The sequence below is a fragment of the Podarcis tiliguerta genome, assembly GCF_965153285.1.
Source record: "Podarcis tiliguerta genome assembly, chromosome: 8".
Lineage (NCBI taxonomy): Eukaryota > Metazoa > Chordata > Lepidosauria > Squamata > Lacertidae > Podarcis > Podarcis tiliguerta.
Genome location: NC_139541.1, coordinates 61,457,685 through 61,471,144, shown reverse-complemented (window position 1 = coordinate 61,471,144; position 13,460 = coordinate 61,457,685). Strand labels below are relative to the sequence as shown.

At 47.2% G+C, this 13,460-nt stretch overlaps 1 protein-coding gene across 1 annotated transcript; it reads left to right on the top strand.

Annotated features, from left to right (window-relative positions):
* The first annotated feature begins 2,041 nt into the window (after positions 1 to 2,041).
* On the top strand, positions 2,042 to 13,065 carry SLC30A2 (solute carrier family 30 member 2). Its single transcript, XM_083455758.1, has 8 exons — positions 2,042 to 2,370; positions 5,661 to 5,875; positions 6,725 to 6,871; positions 8,329 to 8,482; positions 9,753 to 9,918; positions 10,262 to 10,367; positions 10,945 to 11,079; positions 12,615 to 13,065. Exons 1-8 carry the CDS (start codon positions 2,318 to 2,320, stop codon positions 12,758 to 12,760), a joined length of 1,122 nt encoding a protein of 373 aa, XP_083311884.1. The 5' UTR covers positions 2,042 to 2,317; the 3' UTR covers positions 12,761 to 13,065.
* The last annotated feature ends 395 nt before the right edge of the window (positions 13,066 to 13,460 follow it).

Genomic DNA, 13,460 nt, shown 5'->3' with positions numbered 1-13,460 from the left:
CTTGTGGGTTTTCCGTCTTGCGAGGCATTCGTCTTGCGGGGCACCACTGTATAAAATCCCAACATCTGAATATAAAATCACAATATCAAACTACAAAATACATTACAAAAATAAGAACAGCCCAATAATCGTCCCTTGCCAGCACATTTTAATAATGGCCTGAGCTTGTACTGGACAGTGGCTTCTGGCTCTAAGGCTTTATAGGTCAACATCAGCTTTTTGATTTGGGCCCGGAAACTAAATGGCAGCCAGTGCAGTCAGGCCAGGATTGGCATAATATGTCTTGCCCCATTAAGCAAACTGGCCACTGAATTCTATGCTATCTGAAGTTTCCAAACAGTCTGCAAAAGCAGTCCTAGAGTAATCCAGGCATGTCCAACAGGCAGATCGTGACCTACCAGCAGATCACTGGAAGTCTGTGGTAGATCACTGGTAGAGATTACTGGCTCCCCCCAAAGAAGCTCAACAATTTTTGGCGCCCCTAAAAAAAGCTCAGCCCTGCACTCCCCCAAACGACTTTCCTCCTCCCTAAAAAGCTCAACAACTTTGATGTGAACTCCCAAAAAGGGGGTAGATAACAGCCAGTTTATAACTCTGTGAGTAGAGTGCATTCTCTTGGGAGTTGGCCACCCCTGAGTAATCTAACCTAGGGGTTACCAGAGCATAAACAACAGTAGTTAGGCTGTCCCTGCCCAGATAGGGGCACAGCCAAAGCTGATGGAAGGCACTCTGCACCACTGAGGTCACCTGAGCCTCAAGCCTCAAGCAACAGCAATGAACCCAGAAGTACCCCCAGGCTACTTACCTGCTCCTTCAGATGCTCCCCATCAAGCAATTTCCCAGGATGAATGGGAACTGACATACCTTCCTGAGATATGGGGAGGATAACCTCTGAATGGCCCTTGATCGGATGGCCAGGGGGTCAGAGATGTTACAATAATCACTGTGGGCATGTCCACACCATACATTTAGGGCACATATCTTTCCCCAAAGAATACTGGGAGCTGTAGTGTGTTAAGGGTGCTGGGAATTGTAGTTCTATGGAATGTAGTTCATTCTTTGGGGGAAGCCGTACTGTTCAGGTGATCTAAATGTGCTTTACATGTATGTGGTGGGTGGGAACTAGACAGCTTTGGATAAAAAAGGGATTAGCCAGAAGTGCAGTGAACAAGCTAAACCACACAATGGCTAAAAACAGAACCTCCATTTTCCAAGACAGTATACCTTTGATTACCAGATCCTGAGAACAAACAGCAAAGACCAGCTAGCTGAGCTACCATACAACGGTGTCATCACTTGGCAGCTCTTGAAATGGACAATTGTAGTACCAGGGGGGCTGAAAGGCAGAGTGGGTCTGGCATCTCTTAAAATTATTTTCTTCTGGTGGATTGTTGGCAAACGGCAGTCCTGACTGGGTGGTGTGAACAGCATGATCATAAGGCACATCACAGGCACAACAATGCACAGAATTTGTGGCATCTCTCCAGTCAGAAGGAAGCTCCTGGACAAACAACTGGCCAATGAAAACTGAACATTGGGGAGGTTGAAGGAGAATTTCCAGCTGTTCTCTGAACAGCAAGGAAAAAGCAGTAAAAGACCAATGTGAGCTGCAACAAAATGTTGCAGCGTGGAACACTCCTGTTTCACACCCTTACCTCTTTCAAGTTCCATTCCATTCCATTATACTTTCATTTCAGTCCTCACTGGGCTATATTTTGGGCAGGATTTTAAAGAGCCAGTGGCCCAAGTCCCCTTTGTGGACCACAAGTCTTTGTAGCAACCAGCGCACCCTTCAGCCCTGCTCACTGAGCATCCATCGGGGACTGGATCTAGCAGGGCTCTCCTTATGTTGGATAAGACACAAACAAGTCGAAGTTCCAGTTTTGCCCCTGGAGTTTCTGGGTTTGCGCCCCATCTCCTGAAAAAGCAAACAAACCCGGGACTCCCCCCACCCCCACCCTTTTGTGTGCGCGGGCGAGGGGGAAGGATGGGATCACCAGCGGCCCTTGGGCAGGGAGGGGTCGGCGTCTTGCTCCCTCCGCGCCCGCCAGGTCAGCCGGCGCTTGCAAACTTTGCAGCCGGGCCGCCCCGGCCGCAGCGCCCTCCTTCTCCCCCTGCGGGGCTTTGCGCACGAGTCGGCGCCGTTTTCACACGGGCTGCTGCTCGCCCAGCCGAGATAAGAGGCAGCTGCCAGCGACGCCGGCCTTAGCGGGTGGGGAGGCGGCCGAGGAAGGGGGCGCAAGGCCGGAGAGGTCGAGGCTGAGCGGGGGCCTCCGCGGGGAAAGGAGCGTCCGCCGGTTTGCACCTGCCGGCGAGGATGGAGCCGGGCTCGGGAGAGAAGAGCCAGCTCCTCAACGGCGTGGAAGGCAGGTGAGTTGCGGGCAGCGGCCTCCGCGTTTCTTTTCCCCACTTTGCTTTCTGCTCCTGCAGTTCTCCGCCCCGAAGGCAATGCGGACGCTTCGCGCCAATATAGCTCCAGATCCATTTACTACCTCGCTGCTTCTCCAGCATTAATTCTTTGCCACAGTGCAGTCCGATTTTAAGCATGTTTACTCCGCAATAGGAGCAAACTCCAAGGGGTCCAGGTACCTTCTGGCTCCCCCCAATAAAATATTTGATGCTTCCCAGGCACCCCAAGTTGATAGGCATTGTCATTCAAAATAGTGTGCGCCTTGTGACTGATTATACGGGGCGCAGCTTGCCTTCCCCCCAATATTTTATTTAAGTTGGTACCTTTGTAGATGGGGTAAGTCCCAACAAGTTAAGGGTGATCTGATGATGACACTAAATAGGTGCAAGATTGGACTGTAGGTGTGCAAACCTGTGTTTGCTCAGGTGTGAATCGTGTTGCGTTCAGTGGGAGTTATGCCCTAGTGAGCGCCTTGCAACCATATCTAGGTCGCTGGCTTTGGGAGAGGGGCTCATCACCGCCTGCCCACCTCCCCATCTTACCCAGCTTATTGGTTAGAGTTTGGGGGCTCCATCGAAGCCTTCAGATCCAAAATTGTGCATGCAGACCCTCCCAGCCACTCTCTCTTACAGTACTGGACTGGAACCCAAAGAAGTGTAATGAACTTACAAAAAAGAAAAAGAAAAATCCTGCCAATTCCTAAAACAGGGGTGGAAAAGCTGTGGCCCTCCAGATGATGTTGGACCCCCAATTCTGCCAGCCCCCACCAGCAGGAACATTGGCCAGGAATGGCTTTTACTGATAGGTTTTGGCAATTTACATCCTGCTTAACAGCACTCCTCTCTAAGTAGTAGAAACAGCAAACTCAGTAAACACCATGGAGATAAAATCAGTTAAAAGCTAACTCTAAAATAAAAAGTAGCTTAAAATGACTGCTGACATGGGCTCCAGAAGTTCAACAGGGAAGTGGGGGGGCGGCTATCTGATATCAGCTGGGAGGGGACTGTAAGCTTGCAACATCTGGAAAGCCAAGGGTTCCCAGTCTGTGGTCTAGAATCAAATCAAGAAGTTAAACTTTTCCTGGCATGAAATTTCAGAGAAGCTTTATCTGTTGAATGTTGATATCTGTTGTGTATTTGTTAAAGGCAAGGCAGGCAGCTTTGCGTGAAAAAAGGATGGCAGCCTCCGGCTCAAGCCCTCCCAGGGTGCATGTTCAAAGAGTAATTAGTCACTATTAAGTAACTTTGACATCCTTTTTCAACTGCAATAAGGGTATCTAAAAGCAAGGCAAAAGGGTTGTTTCTGTACACCCCCACTATACCAGGGAAAACCTATGAGCTGAATGTGGGTTCTGTTCTCGCAGCAGAGATTGCGAACAGAGAGTGGGATCAGAGGGAAGGGATTGTTCCAGTTTAGTTAATGTAAAAATGGAATCTTGTCTAATCTAGCATAAAATGCTTTGCAGCAGGGGATGGCAGCATTTCAGGAGAAACGCAGGGCTGTTTTAGAGAGAGCCCTGGGCTGCGACATGTCTTTGCTACACTTACACACCACCCTCCTGGAAGAAGCACTGAGCAGTGTGCTTACCTCCCCCCCCCCCCATGCCAAGGTCACCCAGCGTGGGCTAAACTCTCCGTTTGTTCTTGTTATATAAAGAACATCTGCAAGGAAGCAACTTCCAGGCAAATGTGGCGAATGCTTAAAACTTTTTCTCTGCCTGCCCTGTTCCAAGAAAACTTGCCTCTTGGAAGTGGCAGTTTGCATTTCAAGGGCACCATCAGAGGCTTCCCTTGAAATGTAAATTGCAACTTTGGAGAGAAAAAGTGTTTCGGTTTTTTTTTTGGTCAGATAAGGTTGCACGGAGAGAAAATAAGGTCCTCCCCACCCCACCCTCAGGGTCCCAAGTTTGCTGAAGCTTTGCAAGAGATGCTGTATATATATCCTTAAAAACTTACAAGTTGCTATATACATTAAAAAGCTTGAACTTGGTGTGATATACAGAAGGAAACCCTTGCATGTTAACTGCATTATTGCAGTAAAGATCACCCAGCTTCATGGCTGAGTGGCGATTTGGACCCTGGTCTCCCCTGCCCTCCTTTGGCACTTGAGTGTAGAAACCAAAATTGTTTGCAGATAGAAGGCAGAGGTGAAGGAGTGTGTGTGTTAAGAATCATATCCATCCATTGTTCTGCCTGTGTCCCTCTTGCCTGCCTTTGGCATGCAGCCCCCAGAGGTTCCCTGCCAGTGACTGCAAGAGGCATTGTCACATTGCAAGAGCACATTCCACCCAGGAAAAGAACACCAGGGAGGGGCAGAGCAGGGCTGGTGCTGCAGGACAAATGACCCGGGGAATGAATGGGGTTTGGCCAAGGAGGAATCAAGAGGGCTGGGTAGAGAACTGTGGAGGGGGATTTGCCCCCTGGGCCTGAGGGTCCCCACCCTTGACTTGAGTGGTGCATATGTGCAGAGGCAACAGAAGCCAAATTGGGTAGTGCTTCCTAATTACTGGAGGGCATGTAAATCAAACTCACTCTCTCTCTCTCTCACACACACACACAAGCAAACATTCACGCAAAGGCACATGCCTATTTCCTGCTTATTTTGCTAACACTGTGAGGATCTCTACTTGGCACTGCTGCACAGCAGAACTTGAACGCCATACCATCAAATGAAACATTATTTTAAATAATAATAATAATATATGTGATCAAAATACTATTTATTTATTAGTTTACATTTTTTTCCAACCAAGGGATACATTTCTATCCCACCATGTTGCCCAGAGTGGTTGGGGCAACACAGTAAAAGTAATAAATTATTATTATTAATTGGCTCAAGGTTATGTACCCAGTTTTCCCACACCCCCATTTTATCCTCACAACAACCATGTGAGGTAGGTTAAGCTGAGAGACCAAGGGCCACCCAGTGAGCTTCCCAGCCATGTGAGGACCTAAATATTGGGCTTCCTATGTTCTAGTCCTGCACACTAATAACTCCAGTACAGTGACTTTGAATTAAATTCATAAGGAGCTGAAGTAAGGCCTCTGCTGTTTTCTGCTTTGCTTTTCCAGCTGACACTCAACATGGTGTGGCTAACTAACATACTTGGTCCTTACTGGACATTTTTTTGTGGTGGTGGGGGTATTCAGTTTATTGTTGTGCTTCTGCAAATTTAGAGTTTGGGGGACAGCAGCATCTCTGCCTGATACAACCTCTCTCTCTCTTTAAAAATCTTCTGTTTATGACACAGGTCTTATTTAGGAGTTGTGGGTAAGAATTTCCCAAACCCAATGGTCGGCTACGTTCCAGACCTTTCCTCCTTCGAGCTGGGCCTGAACGGGAACCAGCACTGCCATTCCAGCTGGGCATCTAACAGCAGCTACGATGCTGAAAAAGAGAGAGCTCGGAAGAAGCTCTACGTCGCCTCGGCCATCTGCTTGGTCTTCATGGTGGGAGAAGTTGTGGGTAAGGCTCTTGACGCTTTTTGACATCACTGTTTGCTGTTTGGGTTGTGCATCATGACTGTGTACAAAATCATCATCATCATCCTATAGAACCATAGAATTGTAGAGTTGGAAGGGACTTTGAGGGTCATCTAGTCCAACCCCCGGGCAGTGCAGGAATCTTTTGTGGAACTCAAACCCACAGCTCTAAGATTAAGAGTCTCATGCTGTCCTGACTGAGCTGTCCCAGTTCTTCCTATTATTTACCTGCCCTTCACCATAAGTTCCCTGGGCAGTTTGCAACACATTCCGGCCAGCCACACTGAAGGGGTGTGAAGCACAGCCAGTGAGGGCTGTGGCCTTGGGTGGAGGGGAGTTCCAAGGGATGCATAAAGAGGCCCAGAGGGATGCATTTCCCCAACTTCTGTAATGCATGAATCATCTGTAATCAGTGTTGGAAATTCGCATTGTTCCAGGCACATTTTGCAACAGGGAATTTCATTGGTGCGAGCAGCTTCTGAGTTCTGGGTGCGGCACTGCGCCTAATATTTCAGATTAAAACTGCAGAGTGGAAGGAAAGGAGGACCCTTTTCTGCCTCCCCACTTCTAGCTACTCTCTGAAGACTGGAGAAGAGACCCTCTCAAAAGTATTAGGGGGGTGGGCAGAGGAAGGACTAGACCACATGAAAAAGGAACCTAATATTTTAGCTGCAGTTCATTCATTTTCAGCTTTGTATTCCTGTTATAAAAAAGCACGCCTAGAAATTCCGTTGTTGTGCCCTTAACCTAGGATTAAGGTGCCATTTAGCTCCCGGCTTTCATATCTCAGTTTCTAATACTGCCCTCTGCCTGTGGGGCTCTCTCTTCCCAGGGGGGTACCTTGCCCACAGCCTTGCCATCATGACTGACGCCGCCCACCTCTTGACGGACTTCGCCAGCATGATGATCAGCCTTTTCTCTCTCTGGATGTCCTCTCGGCCCCCTACCAAGACCATGAATTTTGGTTGGCATCGAGCAGGTAACAACATCCTGGCTACTAAGGAGTAAGTCCCAGTGAATACAGTTAAGCAGACTTCCAAGGAAGCCCACCTAAGGTTGTGCCTGCTGGCTATGTGACATTCACACTGCAGCAGATCAAATGCAAACTTCTGAGCAGAGACTATAGAGCTGTGTTGGTGGGGCATGCTGAATTTAAAAAACAAAACAAAACAAAACCAGTGAGCGGAGCTGAAAAGTTGTAACATGATTTGGGAATTCAAAAGATATGTTGGTTAAATTAATGTAACTTAGTTTTGCTTGGTAAGTAAAATGTGTATAAAATTTCATAGAAATAATTAAAAATGATTGCCAAGTACTTGCTGCTGTTGTTGGCCTCCGTTTGTCTCGGGAGACAATGGAGGAGTGTGCCTTTGGGGTGAAGTCAAACCGCTGGAGAGTTGCATCGCCTGCTGTGAATGTAGAGACTGATACAGAGCCAGTGTGGTGTAGTGGTTAAGAGCGGTAGTCTCATAATCTGGGGAACCGGGTTCGCGTCTCCGCTCCTCCACATGCAGCTGCTGGGTGACCTTGGGCCAGTCACACTTCTCTGAAGTCTCTCAGCCCCACTTACCTCACAGAGTGTTTGTTGTGGGGGAGGAAGGGAAAGGAGAATGTTAGCCACTTTGAGACTCCTTAAAGGGAGTGAAAGGCGGGATATCAAATCCAAACTCTCTACAGGAGTGACATGTTTTGTTGCAGCTGGGGCAGATGAAGGCATCCAATTGTGCTGCTGAAGATGCAGCTATATTATTATTATTATTATTATTATTATTATTTATTTATTTATTTAGCATTACCTGACATTTTTCAGAAGGTAGAATTAAGAGTAGAATCATAGAATCATAGAGTTGAAAGAGACCACAAGGGCCATCGAGTCCAACCATCGAGTCCCTGCCAAGCAGGAAACACCATCAGAGCACTCCTATAGAATCATAGAATCATAGAGTTAAAGTATTTGGTTTTCTGAAAGCAGAGGGAACAATGGATCTCATTTTAAGCCCAGAAAATAACTGTGTGTGCATCAGTGATGCAGGGAGGGCTGAATTGGGGACGGTAAGATTTGTGGGCCTGATTCACATGGAACTCCTGCACATGGGACAATTTACACACAGGTCCCAATTTCTCCCGTTCCCCCTCCAATAAGGGGCTTAATGTCTTTATTGTTTCAAACAGTTCTCAGGACATAATTTTTACTGTTGAGGCTGCCTGCACAAATAGAGCAGCACTGAATTGGGCCTCTTGTTGCCTTGTGAATTGGTCTGTCTCTTGCAAGAGAATGTATTGGAGCAGTCTAATTGGGCAGCTTTATTTGGTGGGCATACTCCCAAGTGTATGCAGCTAGGACCAAACTCTCAGAAATTACCTGCTTGGGGAGTTGTTGCTCTTCACCTGCCATTGACACCTAACCTAACCAAACCTTCCTGGCTTTCTCTGCAGAGATCTTGGGAGCCCTGCTGTCCGTGCTGTCTATCTGGGTGGTGACTGGTGTCCTGGTTTATTTAGCAGTGCAACGGCTGATCTCGGGCGAGTACGAGATAGAAGGGAATGCCATGCTCATCACCTCTGGCTGTGCCGTGGCAGTAAACATCATGTATGTAAGCATGCTCAGAATGCACTTAAATGGGCACCTAAGGAAGTTGCATAAACTGGAGATTCTCCTCAGATGGGGGTTGACCCTGGCAATGGATTGTGGGCTGCATACATCAGTGGTACCATGCTTTGTAGGCCAAAAACACGTCTTGTGTTCATTGTGGGGAATCTCCAGCCTTTTGGTCCTGCCCACTGACATCAGATGGTAGGTAAAGGCGTGACTGCCTTCACTTTGAAGTCGCTTTGCAAGCAGTTTCTGTTGAAGCCTCCTGGAAACTGACTTAAAAAGCGATATTGTCACCTGCAGGCATGTGTGGAGATAGAGATCTGTGCAAAAAAGATCAGGAAGCTGGTGATAGAAAAGACCTTAGCCAGAGGCCCTGGTGAGACACTCCCAATTACAGGTCTACATTACTGGGCTGGGCAGACCATCTGAGCTGGTGTGACACAGCTTCCTGGGTTTTTGCTTCTGGATGACAGGGGCTGAATGAACAAAAGCCTCTGGTCAAAGGAAGAGCCCAACTCTCTTGGCCCCACTTCTGAGTGTTTTTACTTTTGATGTTCTTCATTTAGTGCAGGGGTAGGCAACCTAAGGCCCAGGGGCCGGATGTGGCCCAATCACCTCAATCCGGCCCAGGAATCAGCATGTTTTTACATGAGTAGAATGTGTGCTTTTATTTAAAATGCATCTCTGGGTCATTTGTGGGGCATAGGAATTTGTTCAATTTCCCCCCCAAAATATAGCCCAGCCCACCACATGGATGGTGGACTGGCCCACGGCTGAAAAAGGTTGCTGACCCCTGATTTAGTGCAATTATCAGATTTCTGTCCTGCCCTTCTTTCTGAAGGTTCCCAGGGTGGCAAACAACAAGTAATAAAACTTATGTACAGAATGCAAGAGGAGTTGAGAATCCAGTGTGGGATTTAGTTATTTAACTGTAGCATTATTTCTCTGCCCGTCAGCTGGGGAAAGGGTCCCAGAACTGCTTATGGAAGAATAAAGATAGTTTCTGCCCACCGCAGTCGGAAAGAAATGACAGAGGAGGAAAAAGCAATGGGGAGGGAAGAGGAAAACAAAGAAGCTTGGATACCAATTATTAAAAGTAACAAGTGACAGCCAGCTGAGGCTGGAAGAGAGTTCAGGAAAGATCAGAGAGCAGAGCCAGTGGTATGGCCCTGCTTCCCATCTTTGCCTCTGCTGCAGCCTGATGCTCTCCTTTTGGCAAAGTCTTCTCTCCTTGCCCACTTTTCCTTTTAATTTCTCCCTCCAGAATGGGCATTGTTCTCCACCAGTCAGGGCATGGGCACAGTCACGGCAATGGGCACAGTCACGGCAGTGGCCCCAACACCAGTGTCCGGGCTGCTTTCATCCACGTGGTTGGGGATTTCCTACAAAGCATTGGAGTCTTGGTGGCAGCCTACATCATCTACTTCAAGGTAAAGCGGTCTGGAATAATTGATAATTGCAAAGAATATTTATTCCATGATGGAGCAGCTCTGCCGACTCTCTTAGGAGACAACTGCTGCTGTTACCATGTTGGCTCTGTAAAGAACAAGCTTGTTTGGGGCCAGTAATAAGTTAGGTGCGGAGCAGAGCAGGAACTCTGCAGTCGAGTGGCAGAGCATCTTGGGTTCGGTCCTCAGCATCATCCCTCCCTTAAACCCTGGAGAGCTACTGCTGGTCATTGTAGTGGGTACTGATCTAGATAGACCATTGAACAGACGCTGTGTAAGGCAGAGAGGCTCACAGTTTTCTTTCTCCTTCGCCTTCTTCCTCCAGCCAGAGTACAAATACGTGGATCCCATCTGCACCTTCCTGTTTTCCATCCTGGTCCTTGGAACGACCCTAAGCATCCTCCGAGATGTTGTCCTTGTGTTGATGGAAGGCAAGTCTCCCCTTTTGAAGTGGGCCAAAGAGATTGGAGCATCTGGTTGGACTATGCCATGAATTTTCTATGTATGGGGGAGGCTGCTTGGTGTGGGGGGACATTGTAAGTCAAAGCAATACATTGCAGCACTTAAAATGCAGGTAGTTGCTTTACTTTTCCTTTGTTTGACTTCTGTTGCATTCTAAGGGTTTGGGTTGGGTAGTAATGTGTTAGTTATTTCGCCCTGTGTCTCTTTGTCCCCATAGCAGCTGGAAGGGTGCACCATTTGAGTCTAGAAAATGGGATGGGGGGGAGGAAGCACCACACTCCTCTGAGTCTCTGGAGCAGGCATAGGCAAACTTGGCCCTCCAGATGTTTTGGGACTACAGCTCCCATCATCCCTGACCACTGGTCCTGTTAGCTAGGGATGGTGGGAGTTGTAGTCCCAAAACTTATGGAGGGCCGAGTTTGACTATGCCTGGTATAATCCAATCAAACTATGTGTTTTAGCTTTGCGCAAGACAAAGAAGCCATTGTGTCATCTTGTTGTCTGCTTCTCACCAGCATCTCCTCCTCCACCTTTGCTTCTTTGCAGCCACCCCAAAGGGTGTGGAGTTCAATGATGTGAAGAGTATCTTGCTGTCCATAAACGGAGTGAAAGCCCTGCACAGCCTCCATATTTGGGCCCTGACGGTGTCTCAGCCCGTGCTGTCTGTCCACATTGCCATCAGTAAGTTGCACTCCTGAGCAAGGAGTATCTGCAGGATTTTTTCTAGGGGGTTGGGGAGAGAAAATATAATAAATCGGGCTTCCAGTTGTGGTTCAAAATACCTGAAAGCCACCCAGGTTGGCAAAGGCTGTTCTAAATAAACAAATATAACTGAAAGGTGGGAGCACAGAAACAAATGAGGGGACTCCTGCCTGCACACGCTGCCTTGCATCTCAGGTTCTACAAATGCTAGAAACTTTGTTTTGGATTTTTTTATAAAAATAAGAAATATGGGCATCTTGTGATACATCTGGCAGGGGAGATAGTCCCTCTCCTTCCGTCTCTGCCCACATGGCTATGCATGCCTCGATGAGTTGCAGGTTTAGGGGTTACAAGGTGCAGTCACTGTAACTGAGGTGGATGTTGGATTTTGCAACTAGGGAAGAAAAGCATGTGGGCATAGACAGTGCTGGCACCCAGAAAAGCCAGGCTTTGACTGGGATGGTCTGCCAACCTCAACCCTTAATCCTACCTCCTCCTACCCAGTGGGTGGATGGCTTAGGCAGCGTACTGAATGAGGATCTTCAACTGCCCCAAACCCCCAACCCTGTGTTTTTTTAAAAATGGAACACTTTGTATTTGTTTATTATTATTATTATTATTATTATTATTATTATTATTATTATTATTATTATTAATTTATATGCCACCCATCTGACTGGGTTGCCCCAGCCACTCTGGGTGGCTCCCAACAAAAAATACTAAAAACACAATACAATTTTTTATTTTTAAACATTTCTAAAACGTTTAAAAATCTCTCTTAAGCTATATACAAAAATAACACTGAACCAAATAAGACTATCACAAAATCAGTGAATGAAGCTCAGGAACTGGTTAAAGATAGCATTTGGAAATAATAGGGCCCACTTTTATGCTATGGCCTGTTGGCTACGCAAATGAAGTCTACTACTAATAATAATAGGGCCCACTTCAGCATGTCACAGAAAGCACAGGCAAAAGCAAAAAACAAAATCATCTTCACATGACATCTGAAGCAACCAATGGATGATGTTTCATATATACCAGAGGGTGCCTGTGGAGGTGCAGATGGGGGAGAGAGGCTCTGAAATTGCTTGGATCCTGACCAGTTTGTGGGCCTTGTCCTTGGTTATGTTTTTGTTGCCATTGAGTTGATTACACAATCACCGTCATGAACAGTCCGTTTTGATCCTTTCTGGGGAAGAAGGTGCCCTAATAGCCAGCTGTAAACCTTCTTTCCAACAGGCAAAACTAAAGAGGTCTGTAGGGGTGCTATCGCAGATATTTGGGGCCCAAGTAGGGCCACAAACATGTACTGTGAGAAAGGCTCCCAGATACACCACTTAGCATGGAGGAAATCAATCCATTTGTGCCGCCTTCCTCAACGTGGTGCCACCCAGATGTTTTGAACTACAACTCCAAGTACACCATTTCCCCTCACCCCCGGACTTTGTGTCAAATAAACACAAAGTGCCAGTCTTCCTTTTGCTCCGCTCACCGCTTGCCTCCCTTTCCAGACAAAGACGCAGATGCGCAGGCTGTCTTGAAGGAAGCGAGTTCCCGCCTGCAGGGAGCCTTCAACTTCCACACGACGACAATCCAGATCGAGAACTACTCCGAGGACATGAAGGACTGCCGGGAGTGCCAGAGTCCCTCTGACTGACTGTTTAGAAAATACGAGAACTTGAGGAGAGTTGTAGAGCAGCCTGCAGATGGATATGCGGCCTTGTCAAAACTGCTACCTCAGAATTCGTTCCAGTGTGACCGTTACTCAGGGCCAAGTAACTCATGCAGTGTCACCTAAGTGCTGATGCTTAGTTTGTTGGGAGCAACTGAAAGTACTGCGCTCTCTCTCTCTCTTTCTCTCGGATCTGTCTGTCTCCCTGCTTCTCCCTCTTTCTGTTCCTCTCTCTCTCCTATAGTTTTATAAGTACCTGAAAATAAAACTGGGATCTTTCTGTTTATTGATTTGGCTGTAATAACTCCTCAATGCAAGGAGTTTCCTCTTCTTCAGTGGGTTAGGATCTTTCTCTTTGTATCTAGAGTAGAGATGGGAGAGGAAGTCAATTCAGTTTGCATTTAAAGGCAAACTTACGTAATTTGCACTTTTTGAAACAATACATGGACCAAAACACCACCTATTGTTAGTAATTTGCACTTCTTGGCTGCAGGACTGCACTGCAAAATGCCAAGTAATGTGCTCAAAAATTTACCTGCTAGGGGAAAGTGTGTTAGTTAGCTAGCTAGCTAGCTAGTTACAGTGGTACCTCGGGTTACAAACTCTGCTAACCCGGAAGTAGTACCTCGGGTTGAGAACTTTGTCCCCGGATGAGAATGTAAATCGCGTGGCAGCAACAGGAGGC

Coding starts and splice junctions, on each gene's coding strand:
- SLC30A2 (XM_083455758.1), top strand. CDS start 2,318: ATGGAGCCGGGCTCGGGAGAGAAGAGCCAGCTCCTCAACGGCGTGGAA. Junction 6,872..8,328: donor TTTTGGTTGGCATCGAGCAG/GTAACAACATCC, acceptor CTTTCTCTGCAG/AGATCTTGGGAGCCCTGCTG. Junction 8,483..9,752: donor GCCGTGGCAGTAAACATCAT/GTATGTAAGCAT, acceptor TTCTCCCTCCAG/AATGGGCATTGTTCTCCACC.